General features: G+C 36.4%; 1 protein-coding gene across 1 annotated transcript; it reads left to right on the top strand.

Annotated features, from left to right (window-relative positions):
• The first annotated feature begins 928 nt into the window (after nt 1-928).
• XKR9 (XK related 9) lies at nt 929-22,882 on the top strand. The gene is made up of 3 exons (XM_047782960.1): nt 929-1,225; nt 14,016-14,236; nt 22,254-22,882. Exons 1-3 carry the CDS (start codon nt 954-956, stop codon nt 22,880-22,882), a joined length of 1,122 nt encoding a protein of 373 aa, XP_047638916.1. The 5' UTR covers nt 929-953.
• Nucleotides 22,883-23,904: the final 1,022 nt, after the last annotated feature.

Here is a 23,904-nt window from a genome sequence, read left to right as displayed (position 1 = left end):
CTCCAAAGAGAATTAAAAACTACATATGCTATATTTATCCTTCTGAAATTTGCTTTTTTAACTTTTTTAATGTGTCTTGGAAATCTTCCAAAGTCAGTTTATACAAAATTACTTCATTCTTTATTAAACATTGCATGGCATATTTAGTATAGATTGAATTAGGCTTCTTAATTGTCAATTGAGTTGTGTTCAATTTTTTGCTTTTGTAAAAAATGTTCTACAAGGAGCATTTATCTTTGTGCACATTTGTAAATATTTCTCTAGGCTTGAGTCTTAGATGGAATTGCTGAAAGAAAGCATATTAAGAATTTTCACAGCTATTGTACTTTTGTTAAATATCTTTTTAGTAGCTTTGTAATATTCCATTTTATGAATTCATCATTTTTTATCAATTCCTTTTGTTGATACATTTAGATAATTTCCAATTTTTGCCACCTTAAATGAGTTTGCAGTAAATATCTTTGTGAGTACGTTATGTTTTTTAAAAGGTCAAAAGTCTGAGAGGACGATGTCAGCTAGTAAGTATATTTCCATCACTTTACTTTGCCAAAGCTATTGTAAGAGTTATATTTAGTGGTAATATATTATTTTTAGAAAAAGTAGAGCTTTGATAAATTCCTAGGGTTTTTAATATTATGCTCAAGGTTTTAGAATCTTTTACATGTTTCGTTTTAGGTGTTGTCATCTGTAAGGAAGAACACTGTGAAACAGAAGATTGAATAAAGCCTTGTAACAACTGGATTAGAGGTTTAGAAAAGAAAGTTAAAATTAGTCACTTTGGTTTCAGTGTTCAAATTTCATATTCTTTCATCTAAATAGATTTAGGGAATAGAAATTAAAATTCAGTACTATACCAAAGGATGTGCTGATATTCTGTTTTTCGTTTTTGTTTTTTGTTTTTTTCCTTTTTTATGAGAGAAGGAGATAGATAACCAGGAATATAGTGATTCATAATGAAATATACGAAGTTGGATTTTGTGACGTCAGTTCTTGGCATTATAATCTATATCATCGATTTAATTGTGGACATCTGGGTGTCTATCAGGTTTTTCCATGAAGGACAGTATGTTCCTGGTGTTTTAACTGTAAGCTTTGTGCTCTTTGGAACACTCGTGGTCCAGTGTTTTAGTTATTCTTGGTTCAAGGCTGATTTAAAGAAAGCAGGCCAAGAAATTCAGCATTGTTTTCTTCTACTTCATTGCTTGCAAGGAGGAGTTTTTACAAGGTAAGCACATACTTTTTGATCATTAACACTATTATTCGTTTATTCAACCACAATCTACCTTTCTGAATCTGTGTAAAGTGTACAAAGTTCCCCTATTTGCATGTAGCCCAAGGGTTACTTGCTTCTCACTAGCAGTGCTTGTGTGAGTCGTTGTACTGCCAGAATTTTCTAGGTTCATTAATAGAATGTTTTAATTTACCTAAGTTACTTTTTCTAACATATACTCATTTTTTATGGGAAGGAAAAGCTCATTTCTATGTCTTACGAATCTTTTCTCCTCTATTTTATGTTTTAGGATTGATTATATAAATATAGCCTATCACTTGCAACTCTGATAGAGTACTTAGTTTTTTAAGTTACTTATACCATTGATTTAACAAAATGAAATTTTCCTCGCAATCATGCAGTAGCCAAGTGGTTAGCTAGGTACAGAATCATCCTCAGAACTAAAACCAACCGTCAGAATCATGTTTAAAACTTATTTTATGGTTAAAGAATCTAAATAAGCCCTGACAATTCTATGAGTCTCCATGTATCTAATTTCAAATGACTGTTTCATTATTTTCATAAAGGATTTAATTCTCTTAAAGCAATATAAAGGTAAAGAAAAGAATTAAAGACAAATATTAAGAGGATAATGTACTGTTTTGTTACAGTTAGATTTTGAATTTGGGCTATTTAATAGCCATTTTTCCTGAGAGAGATTTTAGTGGCTATAGAATTCTAGATGAAGGGTTCGAATTGTTACTCAGTGGGTTAAGAACCTGACTAGTATCCATGAGGATGCGGGTTCAATCTATGGCCTAGGTCGGTGGGTTAAGGATCTGGCGTTGCTGCGGTGCAGCATAGGTCGCAGATGCAGCTCAGAACCTGAGTTGCTGTGGCTATGGCGTAGGGTGGCAGCTGCAGTTCCCATTCAGCCCTAGCCTGGGAACTTCCACATGCTGCAGGTATGACCCTAAAAATACCAAAAAAAAAAAAAAAAAAATCTAGATGAGTAGTTATTTTCTTTCTGCATTTTACATTCTTTTATCTTTCTGTTGTCACTATTGAGTAGTTAGATGTCAGTCTTCCTGCTGTTCTTTAAAAGTGTTTTGTCTTTTTCCCCCTCTGGCTGTAGTTATGATTTTCCTCTTTATCTTTGGGTTTCTACAGTTCATGATATATCCAAGTATAGATTTATTTTTATTACTCTTGGTTGGGATTTGCTTGTTTTATTGATTCTGTGGATTATTATCTTCTATAAGTTCTGCACAATTCTCAGCTATTATCTTTTCTAATATTTTCTTTACTACATTTCTGTCTCTTCCTTCTGGGACTCCAAACAAATATAACGGAGACCTTGTTGCTGTACCTAACATGACTGTTAGATTGTTTATTTGAGATTTTTCTTGTTTCCTGAGATAAGCTTGTATCACTATAAACTTCTCTCATAGAATTGCTTTTGCTGTTGTGTAGATTTAGTGTTGTTTTTTTCATTTTCATTTGTCTCCAGGTGTTTTTTGATTTCATCTTTAATTTTGTCAGTGACCCATTTATAGTTTAGTATCATATTGTTTTTGTTGTTTGCATTTTTTTCTTATAGCTGATTTCTAGTTTATTGGAATTGTAGTCAGAACAGATGCATGATATAATTTTAGTCTTCTTAAATTTACTGAGACTTGTTTTGTGACCTGTTGTGTCATCTATCCTAGAGAATATTCAGTGTGCACTTGAAAAGGATGTATATCTTACTGCTTTTGAATGGAATATTCTATTGATAATCTATTAAGTCCATCCGGTTTAATGTGTCACTAATTTAAGTCCAGTCTTTCCTTATCGATTTTCTGTCTGGATGATCTCTGCATTGACATAAGTGGGTTGTTAAAGTCTTCTACTATTTTTGCGTTACCATCAGGTTCTCTCTTTGTGTTTGTTAAAATTTGTTTTGTGTATTTAGGTGCTCCTATGTTGGGTACACATATATTTACAATTGTGATAACATCTTCTTCGATTCCTTTATCATTGTGTAAGACCTTCTTAGTTTCTTGTTACAATCTTTGTTTTAATTAATTAATTAAGCTTTTTCAGTGCCACACCTGTGACATATGGAATTTCCCAGGCTAGGGGTGGAATTGAAGCTACATCTGCTGGCCTGCACCACAGCCTCAGCAATGCAGGTTCTGAGCTTCGTCTGTAACCTTCACCACAGCTCATGGCAATGCCATATTCTTAACCCACTAAGCAAGGCCAGGGATCAAACCTGCATCCTTTTGGATGCTAGTTGGGTTCGTTACTGCTGAACCACAATGGGAACTCCTACAATCTTTGTTTTAAAGTCTGTTTTGCCTAAGTATTGCTACTTTAGCTTTCTTTTGATTTCCATTGCATGGAATACCTTTTTCTGTACTCTCACTTTCAGTCTTTGTGTCTTTAATCTAAAGTAAGTCTTTTATATGCATCACGTATGTGGGTCTGATTTTTTTGTATGTTTGTTGTTATGTTTTTTGTTTATAAATCTGTGCAGCTACCTTATGGCTTTTTTTTTTTTTTTTTTGGTTGTGCTCGTGGCATGTGGAAGTTTCCAGGCCAGGATCGAATCCACACCACAGGAGTGACTTCAGCAACAGCAGTGACAATGCCAGATCCTTAACCTGCTGTGCCACAAGAGAATTCTTAGTCTATGTCTTTTGACTGGAGCACTTAGGCCAACAATTATTCAAAGTAATTGTTGCTAGGTATGTCTTATTGCCATTTTGTTAACTGCTCTGGGAATGTTTTATAGGTTTTTTTGTTCCTTTCTTCTTTTACTCTTTCCCTTATTTGACGACTATCTTTAGTGTTATATTTGGGTTTCTTTCTCTCTTTTTTTGTGTTATCTATTATAGATATTTGGTTTGTGATTACCATGGGATTCATGTATAACAATCTTATTGTTTCATATTGGAAGGCAGCTATGCTCACCACTACACCAGCAACATATTACTGATTGTTTTATGTTGATACGTGATTATTTTAAGTTGACGATGTCTTAAGTTTGAACTCATTCTAACAACATGGCATTTTTTGCTCCTCATCACCCATGTTTACTCTTTTTGGCATCATATTTTATATCTTTTTGCTTTGTGTTCCCCTTAACTATTTTATTGTGAATATAGATCATTTTACTACTTTTGTCTTTTAACCTTCCTACTAGCTTTGCGTGTGGTTGATTTGCTATATTAACTGTATATTTGCCTTTACCAATGAGCTTTCTCCTTTCATAATTTTCATGTTTTTATTGTGGTTTCTTTTCTGCTTAGAGAAATTCCTTTAACATTCCTTATAAAGCTGGTTCAGTGATTCTGAACTCTTATAGCTTTCGGTTTTTTAAAAACTGTATTCTCCTTCAAATCTGAATGATATCCTTGTGGGTAGAGTATTCTTATTTGTAGGTTTTCTTCCTTTCATCACTTTTTTTTTGTCTTTTTATCTTTTCTAGGGCCACTCCAACAGCATATGGAGATTCCCAGCCTAGGGGTCTAATCGGAGCCGTAGCCGTTGGCCTATGCCAGAGCCACAGCAGTGCGGGGATCTAAGCCACGTCTGTAACCTACACCACATCTCACAGCAATGTCATATCCTTAACCCACTGAGCAAGGCCAGGGATTGAACCTGCAACCTCATGGTTCCTAGTCGGATTTGTTAACCACTGAGCCATGACAAGAACTCCTCCTTTCATCCCTTTGACTGTATCATACCACTCCCTTCTGGACTGCAAAGTTTCTGTTGAAAACTTAGCTGATAGTCTTATGGGAGTTCTCTTGTACATACAGAGAATTTGCTTTCTTACTGATTTTTTTTTTTAAGTAGTTAAGGGTATTGGGAAAACTAGGTAGCCATTTGGGAAAAAAATATGTGAATTATAACTAGACCTTCACACAAAGGTCAGGCTTAGCCCATGCTCTAGCATGGCACATGATCTTGAAAAGAGTTTAGCCTGTTTTTTGGTTAAGATGAAATCTTTAGAAGTGTATTGATAGAAACATGGAGATGTGTATTGTGAAAGTTTTAAAATGTTGCAGTTTATATCTTCAGTTTCCTAGTCTTTGAAGTGACAGAATATAGGCTCTAATTCTTCCTAACCAGAAGAAAATCTCAAAGGATAGACTAGTAGGGTTCTGTTTCTAGAGTACCGTTTCCCCCATCCCTAACACTGAATCCAAACCATGGGGACAAGAAAATAATTTTTTCTCTTGTTTGCCATTTAAAGAGATAGATCATAGATTGTAGAAACTGGAAACTGACCAGAATGGAAGTAAGAGGAAGCAATAGCCAGTATATGTAGCATAAGAACAGTAAAGGGGAGTTGTCTGGTGACCCAACAGTTTAAGGATCTGGTATTACCACTGCTGTGGCCCAGTTTCAGTGGCTTACCCAGAAACTTCCACAGGCTTGATCATGGCCAAACAACAACAATGACAACAACAAAAATACAGTGAAGGTTTTTTGATTCACTTTAGAGTTGGGATAATTTAAGATTTAAGATTGCATGTTATGAACTATACATCTGGGTAAAATACCAGACACCAGGATAAATTTCAAATGAATCAAATATTTTAAAAAATGCATATATTGTAAGGAAACATGGGAAAATTCCTTTATAGCATTGAAATGGAGAATGCCTGCCTGCCTGCCTGCCTGCCTTCCTTCCTTCCTTTCATTCTTGTCTCTTTAGGGCCGAACCTGCGGCATATGGAAGTTCCCAGGCTAGGGGTTGAATTGGAGTTGTAGCTGCAGGCCTATCCCACAGTCACAGCAACGCTGGGACCAAGCCAAATCTGCGACCTACACACAGCTAATGGAAACACTGGATCCTCAACCCACTGAGCAAGGCCAGGGATCCAACCTGCATCCTCACGGTTACTAGTCAGATTCGTTTCCACTGAGCCATGATTAGAACTCTGAGAAAGCCTTTCTAACCATAACTCAAAATCCCTTAGCTATAAAAATTATGGATTTGATTATTAAAAAATGCATGCCAAAAAAACAAAGCGAAACAAAATGCATGCCAATAAACAAAAGGAAAAATCTCCCCAACAAACAAAAGCAGAGCAAAAAGGAATACAGCTTTAACAGGGGGAAAATATTAGTAACTTCTGAAAGAAAAAGGTCTGGTGTTTTAATATTTAAAGCACTTCTGAAGTCAAAAAGAAAAAGATCACACATGCATTTGAAAAATGGGAAAAGAATAGGGATAGTTCAGAGAAGGGGAAATGCAAATGGCTCATAAGTTGTTTGAAGGATGCTAAGCCTTGTTCATAATTTAAAAATTGCCAATTAAAACTTCATGGAGATATTATTCTTCACCTACCAGGTTGGCAAAAATCCCAGTGGTAATATACTCTCTTGATAAGGCATAGGAAAGAAGATACACTCATACTTTGTTGATGGGAGTATGAATTGGTACAATCCTTGTGGAGGGTAGTTTGGTTATATTTCAAACCCATATACTTTTAGGCCAGTTTTCTCTCCTGGGAATTTATCATACTTGCATACATGTAAAATGACATATGCACAGTTTTTTTTTTTCCAATTGTAGTATTGTTTGTAACAGCAAAATACTGGAAACAATTGAAATGTCTGTTGATAGAGTTATGGTATATCTATGCAACAACATGTACATAGCTATTACAAAGAATAATAAAGTACTTCATGTACTAAAATGGAGAGATCTCCAAGATGTACTTTGAAGTGAAAAGACAAGATGCAGACAGCAGGTATAATATGCTACAATCTGTGTAAAAAAAAAAAAAGGTGGTGAAAAGGCATATGTGTTTATGCTAGTTTGTATATGCAAAAGAAACCCTAGAACGGTACATATGATGCTAGTAACAGTGAATCTATTTATTTATTTTTTGACCACGCCTGTGGCATGCAGAAGTTTCTAGGCCAGGGATTGAACCAAGCCACAGCAGTGACAGTGCCACATCCTTAATTGCCAGGCCACTAGGGAACTCCTGTAACAGTGAATTTTTAAGGTCACGGGAGAGGGCAAAAACAGGTTAGGTAGGTCATAGAAGTGGGATGGTGTTTTTTCAGTGAATAACTTTTTTTTTTTTTTTTTGGTATTTTCTGGGGCCACACCCTCGGCACATGGAGGTTCCCAGGCTAGGGAGCGAATTGGAGCTACAGCTGCCAGCCTACACCAGAGCCACAGCAACTCGGGATCCAAGTCACGTCTGTGACCTACACCACAGCTCGTGGCAACGCCGGATCCTTAACCCACTGAGTGAGGCCAGGGATCGAACCTGCAACCTCATGGTTCCTAGTCAGATTCGTTAACCACTGAGCCACGACGGGAACTCTGAATAACTTTTTTTTGAATTATTAGAATATTCTGCCTATTCAAATAGTTAAAAAAAGAAGAAAAAGAAAACTTGAATTAGGTTTGCTAGTAGTGATAAACAGATACTTGATAAATAGACACTTTCCACTTTTTGTCTTTTTTTTTCTCTTTGCATTTTTTTTTAATTGCAGGAAATGGTAGAATATTGAGATAAATAGTGAGAAATAAGCAAAAATTAGAATGTATCCTAAAAATAAGTAAATTATCCCAGGGTTTGTTTAAGTATGGAAAAACGTGAGATTTACTAGACTACAAATTCATTTCCTTACAGAATAGATAGATTGGGTTTGTGTTGGTAGAGGAAAGACAAGGAATGTCAACATGAATTATTTATTAGGTATAAGTGCCTGTTGCTACTCAGTATGCTCTTACTGCTCAGGGGTCTGTGGAGTAAAACATTTCATTTTCCAGAATATAAATTAGATGACACTTTTATATTTCCATTTTATGTACGACTTGTGGTAAAACTGTCCTTTTTGCCAAAGGAGACTTTTCCTTTGATGGATATATGAAAGGCATTTGAATTATTTAAAATAGGGAAGCTGTTGCTGCTCTTTTAAAACAACTGGTAAAAAAAGTTCAGGTTGTATAAAAGAGTATGCAGTGGGAGATGAGTCTCCTTCCTCCCACAGATCCCTAGACCCTTCTTTGTAGAGTTTCTTAAATGGGCATTAAATAGTTGAGCATTTTTTCTTACCTATTCTTCTATTTAGAACTCTTTAGAGAGGTTATCTGGTAACCTCAAATTTCCTAGGGTGCAATATTTATGAAACTTAAAGATCCGAGCCTCTTACCTCAATCTCTAAATGTTTGGGGATTTTCTTAGATATCTTATTGTTGATGTCTCATTAAATTTGGTTTTGGTTAGAGAACATACTTTGTATGATTAGAGTCTTATTAAATTTATTGACTTGTTTTATGGCCCAGAATATAGTCTAATTTGGTGATTATTTCATGTGCATTTGAAAAGATTTTGTAACTTGCGGGTTTTTTTGTTTTGTTTTGTTTTGTTTTTGTTTTTTAATGGCCTGTGGCATATGGAAGTTCCCAGGCCAGGAGTAAAATCAGAACTGCAGCTGAGGCCTACACTGCAACCCCAGCAATAACAGATCTGAGCTACATCTGTGACGTATGCTGCAGCTTGTGGCAATGCCATATCCTTAACATACGAGTGAGACCAGGGGTCGAACCCACATCCTCACAGGTTAAGTTGGATCCTTAACCTGCTGAACCACAACAGGAACTCCTATAACATGCCATTGTTGAATGTAGTGTTCTATGAATATAAATTAGAGTAATACTCTGATAATGTTATTAAAATCTGTATTCTTACTGTTTTTTTCTTTTGGCCTACTTTTTCTTTCAATTACTGAGGGTGTTAAAATGCAACACCAACACTGGGAATTTATCTTTTTCTTCCTGTACTTTCCACAATTTTCATGTATCTTGAAATTCTTTTGTTAGATACATACAGATGTCTTCATGAAAAATTGATTTTTATATCATTATTATATATCATTTTATATCATTTTTATCTGTTAATACTCCTTGATTTGAAATCTATTTTGTTTTTCATACTAGTATAGCCATAGCAACTATTTTTTGTGGTTTCCTTTCCAACTATCCATGTCTTTGTGTTTAAAGAGTGTGTCTTGCAAATCACAGAGTTGAATCTGGATTTTTTATCCAGTTTTACAACCATTTATTTATTTTACTTTTTAGGGCAGGATCTGTAGCATATGGAAGTTCCCAGGCTAGGGGTCAAATTGGAGCTGCAGCTGTTGGCCTACACCACAGCCATAGCAACGCAGGATCCAAGTGGCATCTGTGACCTACACCACAGTTTATGGCAAGGTTAGATCCTCAACCCACTGAGCAAGGCCAGGGATAGAACCTGCAACGTCATGGTTCCTAGTCACATTCATTTCAGCTGTGCCACGATGGGAGCTTCTACATTTTCCTCTTAATTTGCATGTCAATTAATTTTTTATTGTGTAGTGGACATTGTGATTGGTACCTGTGGAGACTCTGATTTCTGTTATCTTCCACCAAAGAGAAAGCAGGCAGTTAAAGTATTGGTAAATTGCCTTGGTGTGTTACAGTAACTTGATTTAGGCTTTGTTAGGGAAGGTGTATTTTGATTTTGTCTTTAGTCCTAGGAAAAATCTCATAGATCTGAAATATGGTCTTTACCACTAAACATGGCCCTTTTAGAGTTTCAGTGGCATACCTGAAGTACTTACCAAGCCCCTCCAATTTGGTGGAACTCAAACTTCAGACTCTTCCCTGTGGTAGATAGCTGCTAAAATCTTGGCTCTGGTTCCTTCTAGCCATTTCCCCTCGGTTCCTTGGAGTCTTACCTCCATACATAGTAAGGGTTGGCCAAGGACTTAAGGAGAGTATACACAGATTTTTTTTTTTTTTAATTTGACCCTGTGGCTCCCTCTTTTCCTTAATTTCTAACCACTCTGGTATATTTAACCTCCATTCTCTGACTCTTTGAGTCAGTAATAATTTGACTTTCTGCTTGAATTGTTATCTGCTTTGTGCCATTGGGACTACGGGAGGCTGTTAGAGGAAAAGCCAGATAAATGTGCATCTCAGGCAGTATGGCTCCCTTCTTTCAAGGGTTAAGTGCTCAGGCTTCTTCCTACTTTTGGTTACTCTTCAGTGCCTTATTTAATATTTTGTTTATAATTTATCATTGTCATCAGCAGGTAGGTGAGTTTGATGCAAGGGAATCCATCATACTGGAAACAGTTGCCTCTTTGTCTCAAATAAAAGAATACACTGTGATAAAATATGCTAAGAAAGCTCCTTATGCTTCTTTTTCTTTGGCCTCTCCATCATTTGTCCCATAAAACCAAAACGATATCCTGTTAATTAAAAAATTCATCAATATTCCCCTTTCCATGAAATTATCTTCAGATAAAAAGAACTTTGTATAGATTTGCCATTAATTGCTACAGAGTTGGAAAACATTCCTCCCTAAAGTAACTGGAAATACTAATGTGCCCATCTGTAAACAGCCTCACCAATTTTTTTGTTTTGTTTTGTTTTTGTAGTTTGTTGGTATAATGGACACTGATACAATACTTTAACATGTGCCAGGTACTGGTCTAAGCATTCACATGTATTAATGCCCTTAACCCTCATATCAACCCAGTGAGGTAGGTAGATTACCTCCTTTTTCAGATAAGGAAGCTCAGAGAGATTAATCAGAGAGAGATTAAGCAAGAAAGTGATGGAGTAAGGATGTGAACCCAAGCATTCTGGCTTTATTAGAGTCCGTACTCTTAATCAGTTTGCTTACTCTGCTAACTTTCCTAGTCTGTGCTGCCTGTAGTAATTTTGCTCTGGGTAATGTACCTGTTACTATTTGTGAATTTTTCAAGTTTTTCAATTACTAGTATTTATCCTCTTTGTTTAAAAGGATAGATACCTTTAAGAACAGGAACCACATGCTATATTACATATTAGTCTTACATAATATACATGCAGGAATTCCCTATTGTGCCAGATGGCCAGAAAAGACTCAAACAGAATCCCTTATAAATATTGCCTAGGAGTTCCCGTCGTGGCGCAGTGGTTAACGAATCTGACTAGGAACCATAAGGTTTCGGGTTCGGTCCCTGCCCTTGCTCAGTGGGTTAACGATCTGGTGTTGCCGTGAGCTGTGGTGTAGGTCGCAGACGCGGCTCGGATCCTGCGTTGCTGTGGCTCTGGTGTAGGCTGGTGGCTACAGCTCTGATCGGACCCCTGGTCTGGGAACCTCCATATGCTGCAGGAGCGGCCCAAGAAATAGCAAAAAGACCAAAAAAAAAAAAATTGCCTATAGATCCCAGAGAGTGTTAATCATTTTTACCCCTGTACTTTCACAACGTAATATTTACATTTCTGTTGAGTGATTATTTCTTCTACCTTGTATTGCAACTAGTAGTTTACAGGCTTAACTTTACTATTTGAAGGTGGAAGTCATGTCTTCACTATTTTTGTAGACATTCTTCCCTATCATCTAGTCTGCATTGAATGTAATGAATTAGGTTATTCTAAAACTGCGATGGTAAAGATATACTTTTATTTGCTAGGTGAAGAAGCTTTGCATATCCATATGTATGTATACATCTTGTTTGCAATAAGAATATCTTATATTTGTATTTTATTTTCAACTTTTCAAAGTCCTTTCAATACCTACCATCTCTATCTTTTTGGAAAAACTGTCACGTGCTTTAACTTATTGATTCAGTAAATATTTTCTTTTCTTTTTTTTTTTTTGTCTTTTTGCCATTTCTAGGGCTGCTCCCTCAGCAAATGGAGGTTCCCAGGCTGGGGTCAAATCGGAGCTGTAGCCACCGGCCTACGCCAGAGCCACAGAGCCACAGCAACTCGCGATCCGAGCCATGTCTGCAACCCACATCACAGCTCACGGCAACGCCGGATTCCCAACCCACTGAGCAAGGGCAGGGACCGAACCCGCAACCTCATGGTTCCCAATCGGATTCGTTAAGACTGAGCCACATCGGGAACTCCAACATTTTCTAAGCACCTACTATGTGCCAGGTACTATTCTCATTTCTTTGGATATAGCAATGAACAAAACAAAGTCACTGCTCTCATGCAGATTTCATTCTTCTGAGCAGGTACCAGTAAATAAAAATAAATAACAAGTCAAGAGGTGATAAAGCAAAATAACGTAGAATAAAGAGTTAGAATATCCTGAATGATGTGATCTGGAAAGACGTCTGTGAGGCAGTGAAATTTGAATAGATACCTGAATGAAGTTAAGGAAGGAGTAATTTTGTAAAATTTCTAGAGTTTAGAAGAGCTCCATGAAGAGGGAGTAGCAAAGACAGAAGCTTTAAGTTGGGAGAAACAGCAAGAAAGGAATACTAGAAGTGTGGGAGAAATGAGTTAGAAAGGTAGTGGTGGCAATGGTGTGTGTGGGAGGCAGATTATGTAGGGCCATGTAAGATGTGGTGAAGACTCCGTTTTATTCTAAGTATGATGAGAATCACTGGACCATTTTGAGTGGAGGAGTAACATCTGAATTGTGGTTAACAGGTTCAGTCTAGATACAGTATGGAGAATAGGATGTATAGGGAGCAGGAGCGGACCAATTGTGAGGCTATTGAAGTAATCTAGGCTAGAGAATGTTGGCTGCTTAAACTAGGATGAAGACAGTCAAAGTGATAAAAATGTGTTTAAATTTAAATATATTTGAAGTTAGAACTAAGAGGCAAGAGACCCTGCTGAGGAATTTTCATAGGGTATGAGAAAAAAGAAAGAATTTGGAAATGATTTCCACATTTTTGGCCTGAGCAACATGATGAATGTTAGTGCCCTTTAGTGAAATGGGAAACACTGACAGAAGGAGCAGGTTGAAACAGGCTATATATCACTGCCCTAATTTTATATACAAGGAAGCTGATGTGTAGATAAAGAGATTTGGTAAGCTTTAGATTAGAATCCTGGTTGTTTTATTGCTAGCCTCAGATATTTTTGAAAGAAGTGTCTCAAATTTTTTGTTATTAATTTTACTTGAATGATGATAACTCAGGTCCATTAAAACATTCTTTGTAAAGAAGAGACTGAGCAAGGATGTTTTAGGAGTCTTGGAAAGTTTATGTAATTTCCAGGATGATAAAATGGTCAAAGAGCCTAGCACCTTGAAGATTATTAAGTACAGTTTGACCCTTCAGCAATATGGGTTTGAACTATGTGGGTCAACTTATACATAGATTTTTTTTTCAGGAGTAAATACTGCAGTGTACACGATCTGTGGTTGGCTGAATCTGCAGACATGGAACTGCTGAGAGTCAGCTGTCAATTATGCACAGAGGGTTGACATCCCTAAACCTCCACATTGTTCAGGGGTCAACAGTAATTATTTGCTAGTTTTAAGTTGAAAGAAGATTCAATCTCATCTCCAACCTTGACATTATCATAAGGTCATATATCTGTCTTTTAGTTAAGATAAGTTGCATGAAGTGAAATTTGCAGTTTGTCTTTCAGAAAGTAGTGGTTAAGACTAGGAATTATAAGATCTAGGTTTGGACTCTAGGTCTGCCCATTAGGCTCTGTGAAATTTTCAGCAAATCACTCTTGTGTTCTCAGCCTTACTTTTCCCATCTGTAAATTGGGAATAGTACCTACTTATCTCACATAATTATTGTGAAGATGAAATAACATCATGTATGCCTAAACAGTGCTAGCACACACTGGCACATCAGACATGCAATAAAAATTATGAAGTCTTGAATCTCAAGAAAGCCACCGTGAGATATTCATAAAGTTGAGAGAAATTTGTGGTAGAGAAAGCTTGTGAGAAATTCTATACCCGTGTTGCTTTTTCAAAATTATTATGTATATTAACACACATGTTATAAAGAATATATTACTGAAGATAGATGTTCATGTTTACAGGTATTGGTTTGCCTTGAAAAGGGGTTATTATGTGGCTTTCAAGTACAGCAGCAAAACGGATAACTTCGTGGAAGAACAAATTGATCCTCATAAAGAAGTTATAGATAGGGTGACTGATTTGAGCATGCTCAGGCTGTTTGACACCTACCTGGAAGGCTGCCCACAACTTGCTCTCCAGCTCTACACCCTTCTGGAAAATGGTCAAGCAAATTACACTCAGTGTAAGTCTTTTTTTTTCTTCTTCTTTGTTTAGGGCCATACCTGTGTCATGTGGAAGTTCCCAGGCTAGGGTCAAATTGGAGCTGCAGCTACTGGCCTATACCACAGCCACAGCAACACTGGATCTGAGCCACGTCTGCGGCCTACACCATAGCTTGTGGCAACGCTAGATCCTTAACCCACTGAGCAAGGCCAGGGATCAAACCCACACTCTCCTGGATATTAGTCAGATTCTTAACCCTTTGAGCCACAATGGGAACTCCTGTCAGTCTTTCTTAATACACTGTATGTCATTGATACTTTATGTCAACTTTGTAGCTCTTTGGCAGGTTTTAGAATTATTTTTATTATTTTTCTCTTTATAATTATTTATTTTGGAAAAAGTACATTGTTTGAAAATCAAAAAGTGTATAAAGGTAAATTGTCTCCTGCCCACTTCTTGCCATTTTTTCCTTTGTCTGCCCAGAAAGGAAATTATTATCAACCTTTTTGATGATTGTTTCAGAAAAAAAATATTAAAAGCCTATCTTTTTTTCTTTTTTTGAAATGGTAACATAAAAACTATCTTTGTTTTTTGCATTTAACATATCTTGGAGATCTAAACATCAGTACAGAAAAAGCTGTCTCATTTATTTTTAGTATCTTCATAGTATTACAAGATATGGATATACTGCAAGTTATTTAACAAGCTCTCTATGTTAATTTAGCTTGTTTCTAGTATTTTACTATTGCAAAAAAAAATGCTGTAGTGAATAATCTTATGCATGCATCATTTTGCATATGTACAGTTTATCCATATGGTAAATTCCTGGCATTGGAATCATTAGGTGAAAGAGCAAGTTCTACAGAACAAATGAAAGTTTTGCAAGTTGGCCAATATTTTGCTCTTTATAGCTGATTTTCTTATTAGGGTTAAATGTACATTTTTAAAGGACAATTTGATGTTGCCATTAAAAAATCTTTGTGTTTGAGATATTAAAATAACTATTTGCCAAAAAAGTCTTAGTTTTCATTAGCGACTAGAGTTGCATGTAAACTTGGAGTCACCTCAGAGTTGCAGACGGTCCTCTCCCCTGGAGTTCCCTCTATGCTAGACTCACAGTTCATCCCCCCAGTCTTCCTGTTTCCAATTTCCCATAGACCTCAAGATTGTAGTCCTTTCTAATATTTTTATTTTTACTTTGATTGTTAGTAGGACATTGAAAGAGCCTACTGGGTATGAGACCTCTTTTTCCTTCTGATGCAAAGGATTTGTGGGTTGGAGCTAAAAAGTTCTGTATTTTATAGTCCCCGAAGCTAAAGTTCAACATTTAAATCTTTCAGCCTGTGTTATGGTAGATCTGCTGATGTTAACTGTGGCTGCTTCTGTGTGGTGGGATTATAGACGCTTTTATTTACTTCAACTTCTTTATATGGTTCTGAACTTCCAAATTTTCTACAGTAACCATGTATTGTTTTGATAATCAGGAAGAATAATTCAAAATGTAAAATATATACATATATAAAAATCTATATCTGTTTATATATAGAAGTATTTCAGAAGACTGAACATACTATTTTATCTTTGTTCCTTTCTGAAATCATGCTAAAGAGGAAAGTAAAGGAGTAAAAACAATATAAACCCTTAAAAAGAAGAGAATGCAGAGTAGAATAATAGCAGATTAGGAATATCAAAAAAAGAGAGAGAGACAAAAATATCAACAAATAGGGAGTTCTCTTGTGGCTCAGCAGGTTAAGGATCCACTGTTGTCACTGCAGTGGCTTGGATCGCTGCTATGGCGTGAGTTCAGTCCCTGGGCCCAGGAACTTCCACATGCCACAGATATGCCCCCCCCCCAAAAAAAAGGAAAAAAGAAAAGAAATATCAACCAGTATTGAAAGCAGATGGAAAACTTGGGTTATTCAGATCAATTCCATCACCACTGATGGCTAAATTATTTGAATAAATCCTCCCTCTGAAATTATTTAAAACAATTGGATAAACATTTTCAGAAAATACTTTATCCTCATAAAAGCTTAAAGCAGTCTGATACAACAGGCCAAAATATGCATGAAAGTGGAAATGCCGCAGAATTGAGTAGGACTCTGAAGGCATTTATACCCTGGGTTTTTTTCTTTTTCTTTTTCTTTACAGCATCTTGTAAACAGCAGGTTCAGTTTTGATGGCTTAAATCTTCCCTGGAAGACTGGAGACAAAACTCAGGGTCCTCACAGGGGAGGGACATCTACTGGAAAATTCTAATCCATAAAGCTGGCCCTTCAAACAGCACTCTCCTCAGGGCAAAAGTGAAGTTACCTACCTCTCTCTCTGCCTTTAAGAGACTGCAAGGAATGTTGCCTTGGTGCTGAGTAGAATAGGGGAAAATGTTCCTAAGAAGTTAGAACATGATTTGGAACCAAAATTCATATCTCTGGCTAGTTGAAAAGGAAAACAGGTGTTCCCATCATGGCTTAGGGTTTAACGAGTCTGACTAGCATCCATAAGGATGCAGGTTTGATCCCTGGCCTTGCTCACTGGGTTAAGGATTTGGTGTTGCCGTGAGCTATGGTGTAGGTTGCAGACATGGCTTGGATCTGGTGTTGCTGTGGCTCTGGTGCAGACCAGCGGCTACAGCTCGGATTAGACCCCTGTCCTGGGAACCTCCATATGCCACGGGTACAACCATAAAAGATGAAAGAAAAAAAAAGAAAAAAAAAAGAAAAGGAAAACACTTTCAAGACAAGTAAGAGGCAAGCTATGAATATAGTTTAAAGTGGTCCCAGACTGATAGTGTCCCTGGCTGTCTGGAAGAAGCAAGTAGAAATCCTCCCTTGAGGAGTTCTCCTTTTCCCAGACCTCAAGTAATTTTCAGAGTTCCCCTGGTGGCACAACAGGTTAAGGATCTGCCATTGTCACTGCTGTGACTCAAGTGCAAGTTTGATCCCAGGCCCCAGAACTTCTGCATGTTGTGGGTGTGGCCAAAAAGAAAAAAAAAATCCTTTTCACAAATAGTTTTCTAAGGGAAATGAATGGTTCCCAGTAGTTTATAGCACTAGAAGAAATAAGGCACCAAGAGTAATAATAAGAATCAGCAGAAATAGGAAAAAAAACTCATTAAGACTTTAGATATTGGATTACCTGGTGCACTGTATTATGTTGAAAGGAGTAAATGATAAACTGGAAAATAGAGACTAGGAAACTAAAAAAAAATGAGTTTTATTTTTGAAAAAGAAAAAAGAATTTTTGAGATGGAAAATAAGAGAAGTATTAGGAGTCATAGAAGATGGGATGGCAAAGTCTAGTGTACGTCTCATCAGAGTTCATGAAGGAAAGGAGAGAAGGAATGGAACAGAAACAATATTTGAAAATTTAATGGCTGAGAAAATTTCAGAACTGATGAGAGTCACCTACCCACAGAGTCAAGAAGCTCATTATATCACTAGCAACTAAGTAGAAAGAAATGCATACCACAGCATATCACTACTAAAGGGAATTCCAAAGAATGTCCTTCAGATACAGTGGAAGTGTTCTGAGATGCAAGAAAATAAAGAGCAAAGAAAGTAGTAAATATGTGGGTGAATCTAAATGAAAACTGTACAAACAAAATAGTGCTATGTGGCTAAGAAAAAGAGAGAATGAAAGTACAAGACAGCAATAACATGTAAGTCAGAATATTGAACAGAGTTCCCTGTGCTATACAGTAGGTCCTTGTTGATTATCTGTTGTATAAAGAGTAGTGTGTAATCTGGATTTTTTTGAGGTGTAAAACTAAAACATTTAGAGAGTTAATTAAAAAAAGTAAAGTAATGTTAGGAAACCTGAATTAGATATTATATTAGTCTGCTTGGGCTGCCATCGCAGAATACTATGGACTGGGCAGCTTCACCAACAGAAATGTATTTTCTTATAGTTTTGGAGACTGGAAATTCAAGGTCAGGATGCCGGTAGGGTTGGTTTTTGGTGAGGACTCTCCTTGGGTTGCAGCTGGCCACCTTCTTGCTGTGTCCTCACATGTCTTTCTTCTGTGGATGGAGAGAAAGTGATATCTTGGGCATCTCTCTGCTTACAGGGACACCAGTCCTATTAGATTTGAGGCCCACCTTTATGACCTTATTTGATCTTAATTATCTCCCTAAAGGAGATACTGTACCATCTCACAGTATAGTCACATTGAGTGTTAGGGCTTTAACACATGAATTTTGAAAGACTACAATTCAGTCCATAAAATTATGAAAATAGGCTTTTTTTAAAAATAAGAAAATAAATGACAGCAAATTACAAGGATAAGAAAGCTAATCAACACCAGAAATTTCTCAAGAGAAAGAAAAGTAATATATTTTTATTATTTTAATACTCTCATCTAAATTTTATTATCAAATCAAAAGCCAATCAGAGTACACAGGGAAAAAATTTAGAAAAGAAAAATTCAATCTTTTTTCTAGCATAGTTAATTGAAATGTGTTTTCAATCTTTTATTTTTATTTTTGCTTTTTAGGACCACACCCAGGCGGCATATTGAGATTTGCAGGCTAGGGGTCTAATCGGAGCTACAGCTGCCAGCCTGCGCCACAGCCAGAGCAATGCCAGATCTGGGCCGCATCTGTGACCTACACCACAGCTCACGGCAACGCCAGATCCTTAACCCTGAGGGAGGCCAGGGATAGAACCCGCAGCCTCATGGTTCCTAGTCAGATTCGTTTTTGCTGAGCCACAATGGAAACTCCCAGTTTTTAATGTATTTTTAATTTAGAAAAGTTTTTTGCAACTCTATAACTTGTTGATATACATATTTTGGATTCTTGTCACATTTGGAAAAAACTCTACCAATTTCTTCAATAATGTGGTATAAGATCAGAGTATACCAAGATTTTCTTTGATGAAGTAAATAATTTTAAATACTTTTTGAATTGACAACACTAGTTTATTGTTGATGTCTCATTTAGTGAATACTGAGGGTCTTATACTTTCTTCACTGATGTCAGCAGTGTGAAATCAGAAGAAACTAATAAGAATCTATGTAGTATGATTGGGAAAGTTCATTTCGTACTGAGAGAAATGAATAAGCAAAGGCGTGATTCGGCAAAGACAAGGAATTCAGTTTGGATGGAGTGTAATGTACAGATTAGATTAAGGAAATGAGAAGCAAAAATATGTTGGAACCAGGTAGGCAAAGTGGAAATTAGGAAATAATGTCAAACTAATAGTGTCAACTGGATGAGGATAGACAGTCATGCCTTGACATTAAGAAATCAAAGGCCTGTTGATGGCAAGATAGTAAAATGTTAAGATCAGGCAAACTGCTTGAAAATCATAGATCCGTCACTTACCAATCATAATTATTCAGTCAAATCCTGTAAACATATCTCCCTAAACCTAAGCTAGTCTCAGCTCAGTTTCCCTTTAGCCAGGTGCCCAACATGACCACAGCCCCTTTGGTACACCAAGGGAAAATGTGAGAGAGGGTAATAAGTATGAGTAGAGACAGGGAATTTAATCAACTACAATTAAAATGTCTTGTTTTTCCAATTTTTATTAAAATGTATGACAAAGTGAGCACATTGCTAGGGCATTGCTAGGGCTTTCCTAGGCTTGGAAGGAGTCTGGGCATTTAAGCTTCACTATCTTCATGATAAATCTGCCTCTGAGGTAAAAGTTTTAACTTTAAACTTTAATATGTTTAATGTGCATGTTGTGATTTCTAAGGAAACCATCAAAGAATAAAAATAGCACATCAGCAAATGACATGGGCTATTGGATTGAATGGATGATAAAAATGGCCCATACCTAGCCTATCATTATAACGTTTCAGAGATAAAAAGGTAAAGATAAGATTTTAGAAGATTTGAGAGAAAATAAAATCACTTAAGAATAGGGAAATGGGAGTTCCCGTCGTGGCGCAGTGGTTAACGAATCCAACTAGGAACCATGAGGTTGCGGGTTCGGTCCCTGCCCTTGCTCAGTGGGTTAACGATCCGGCGTTGCCGTGAGCTGTGGTGTAGGTTGCAGACGCGGCTCGGATCCCGCGTTGCTGTGGCTCTGGCGTAGGCCGGTGGCTACAGCTCCGATTCAACCCCTAGCCTGGGAACCTCCATATGCAGCGGGAGCGGCCCAAGAAATAGCAACAACAACAACAACAACAACAACAAAAGACAAAAAGAATAGGGAAACGAAATGGCATTGAAATTCTTAACTATAACACTTGAGATTAGAGCATAATAGCACAATGACTTCAGGGTTTCAATGGAAAACATTTTTTTAAACTGGATTTTATTTCTAATGAAACTGTGTGCCAAACATGAGTATAGAATAAGACATTTTGAGATATAATTGGTCTCAGAAGTTTAGCTTACATGCAACTTTTCTCAGAAATGTCTGCAGAAGGCTTAATCAAATCATGAGAATGAAGCAAGAAAGAAATACTGAAACAGGAAACAGGAAGTCAACACTGAAGAGAGGTGAAAGGAAGTTCTGGGAAGATAGAGAGCAAACCTTGACAGCAGCCACCTTTGAGCGGAAGGATCATATTCTTAAAACACACACACACCAACTAATAGATGTATATAGGGGAGTTTAATTTATTTAAAGAATTTGCTAAGAAATACTGATAAAAGTCATGAATAACTAGGCAAAACAAGTGAAAAGTTTTAAAAGGAAGTATAGTCAGCATGTGGAACTTGGCTGAGCAGTTAGAAAAAAAGGCTGTGCTTATGTAGTTATACTAAGGTAATCACTGAATATTGATGTTACTAAATATTGTGATTTGGGGGTAGAAGGAGGGAGAGGAAAATGGAAAGAGGTTATTCATATCTGTGTGCATGGATAAAAATTTCCTCTCCCCAAATAGGAAATCAAGAAGCAGTGTCTAAAGTAGATAATATAATAAGTAGCACAATAAATGTTTTATTTAGAAAAATGAAAGTAAATGTCAGAAGAAAAGCTAGAAAAGTTGGTAGGGATTTTTTTCTGAGAGTTGCACCTGAGAGGTGAGAGGGGTAGAGGAAATTACTACTGTTTTTCCTATAAATTCTATAGCACGTACAGACTTTTAAAAACTATGTGTATGTACTAGATTGGTAGCAATTAAAACCAATTATAAAAAGACATCACAGGGCAGTTTAGGGGAAAGTGATGTTTTACTTCAAATATTTTTCAATTAAGGAAGAAAAGTCCAGCTAATTGTGCAGTCTAGAGTGGTATATGCTAAAACCAGGAGAGTGGAGAAAGGCATTTATGATCCTCTTCAATAGATACATCTATCTTAAGTCTGCCTTTATTCTGCTCTAAATTATTTCTTTTTTAGTTCTCTAATATGTTTGCTTTTAGTTTTATAAGTCCCCAGCTTTGACCATTGGGGTTAATGACATGCCTTTCCAAAGCAGTAATGAACTTACTTTTCTGTTATTTTTTGGGGGACAGATGGGGTAAAGATGTCAAGCCTGTGGACATTTTAAGTTTTAGATCATATTTGTTAATTTGATCCATCATCCTAAAGATATGGGCAGTTGAGCTGTTAATACCTTATACGTATGTTAAATTTTCTGTTTAACCTCCTCCTTCTTCTCACCTCCTCTCTCATGCTATTTCTTAGTGAATTAGATATATGCCCAAGGTCAAAGCCAAAAAGACTGGAAAAGCTAGGACTATAACTGCAGCCTCTTAGAGAACTTCCAGAGAAAGCATTTTCCATTGTACCAGTTGATAAATAAGATTTGTCTAGTGAGTTTATTCAGAGTCTTATAAAGCAGTCTTATGTAGTGGATAAGTACACCAACTTTAGAATCAGGCAGATTTCAATTCAAATCTCACCTCTCTGCAACTTGCTGGCTGTGTGACGTGGGTCAAATAATACGTATATATTCTCTAAGCATCAATTTCTCCATGGGTAATACAGGGATAATAATATCTTTTTGAAAGGATTAGATGAGATGAGCATGTAAAGTATCTGACATGTGTTTGCGAGTGAAGCGTGTATAGCATTGTAACAATTTAATATTGCTGTTATAATTCCTATAACTATATTTAAATTTTTTTTTTTGTAGATGCAGCCATCATGGTCTCTTGCTGTGCTATTTCTTGCTCGACTGTTGATTATCAAATAGCTTTAAGAAAATCCTTGCCTGATAAAAATCCCCTTAAAGGACCCTGGCCCAAACTCATATATCTCTTTTATAAGTTATTTACATTATCATCCTGGATGTTGAGTATTGTACTTCTTTTATTCCTAAATGTTAAGGTAGCTTTATTTCTGTTGTTACTTCTTTGGTTTTTAGGTATATTGTGGGCATTTAAAGAGCAAACTGATTTTTGTGCTTCCAGGAGTATGGAATTCATATACAGGATTGTTGTTGGATTTATTCTTACCTTCACGTTTTTTAATATTAAGGGACAGAATACCAAATGTCCAATGTCTTGTTATTATACTGTAAGGGTATTGACCACATTGGGGATAGTGATTGTGTTCTGGTTTTGCCCACTCTCTATTTTTAATTCACATTATTTTATACCTATCAGCATCACTATAGCTCTTACTCTTCTTCTTGGAATTATTTTTCTTATTGTTTATTATGGGACTTTGCATCCAAACAAAAGTAAAGAAACAACACTGGACGAAATTGATGGAAAACCAGTTCAAAGAGATTGTAGAATGAAGTATTTCCTAATGGAATAAGCTATTCATTTACAAGATATGCTTTCTTATTTTTTGTTTCGTTGGTTAGTAAAGAAAATGTTTGTGTACATGTGTGTTTCTTATTTTTGCCTTCTTGAATTTGAGATCAGTTCTGGTACATTAATTATGAAGGTTAGAGGGTGTAATAATGTTTTTATTTTATAAATTAATTTCTTACTTGGTTTTAAAAATCTTAGGCACTTAGATATATTTGCCTCTGGTCTGGTAGAGTTGCCTTCTTGAGCCTGGATTGAAAGAAATGGCCTGGTTCCCATTATTAGATGGCTGGAATGAACTTCCCTTCAGCTTTTCCCTGATTATTTCTGAAGTAAAAGTGATATACTTGTGGGAAGCTAAAAGGAAGAGAAGAGCAGGATACTCATTCTTCTTTCCTCTGTTTTCTTGGTCCAGTGCATATATTTTGAGTTGGGGACAGATTGAGTAGAGCAGGGATAGGTGGGAAGAGGAAGAAAACAAAATAAAATTTACCGTCTTAACTATTTCTAAGTATGCAATTCAGTAGTATTAACTATATTCACTTTGTTGTACTGCTTTGTAACATTTTCATCGTGCAAAACTGAGACTCTGTTCCCATTGAACAATTCCCCGTTCCTGTCTCTCTCCAGCCCCCAGCGACCACAGTTCTTTTTTCTATTTCTATGAAGTTGGCTACTGTAGATACCACATGTAAGTGGAGTCATACAGCATTTGTCTTTTTGTGACTGACTTACTCCACTTAGAATAATGTCCTCATTGTTCTTCCGTGTTATAGCATGTGACATGATTTCCTTCTTTTTAAAGGCCGAGTAATACTCTGTTGTGTGTGTACATATATAAATATATAAAAATATATATTACATGTATGCATATGTGCATACATGTAATACATATATGTATACACAATATACATGTGTGTATACATGTACATATATGTTTTATATATAAAATACACATATATTTTATATATAATATATATATGTATATATATAGCACCACATTTTCTCTATTTATCCTTCATTGGG

The sequence above is a fragment of the Phacochoerus africanus genome, chromosome 6 (genome assembly GCF_016906955.1).
Source record: "Phacochoerus africanus isolate WHEZ1 chromosome 6, ROS_Pafr_v1, whole genome shotgun sequence".
Classification (NCBI taxonomy): Eukaryota; Metazoa; Chordata; class Mammalia; order Artiodactyla; family Suidae; genus Phacochoerus; species Phacochoerus africanus.
Note: the sequence above shows the minus strand (reverse complement) of the source record. Positions and strands in the feature narration are given on the sequence as shown.

What these genes read in the sequence shown, in the direction of transcription:
- XKR9 (XM_047782960.1), top strand. Translation starts at nt 954, where the DNA reads ATGAAATATACGAAGTTGGATTTTGTGACGTCAGTTCTTGGCATTATA. An exon ending in CAAGGAGGAGTTTTTACAAG is followed by an intron (nt 1,226 to 14,015) that starts GTAAGCACATAC and finishes TCATGTTTACAG; the next exon opens with GTATTGGTTTGCCTTGAAAA. An exon ending in TCAAGCAAATTACACTCAGT is followed by an intron (nt 14,237 to 22,253) that starts GTAAGTCTTTTT and finishes TTTTTTTTGTAG; the next exon opens with ATGCAGCCATCATGGTCTCT.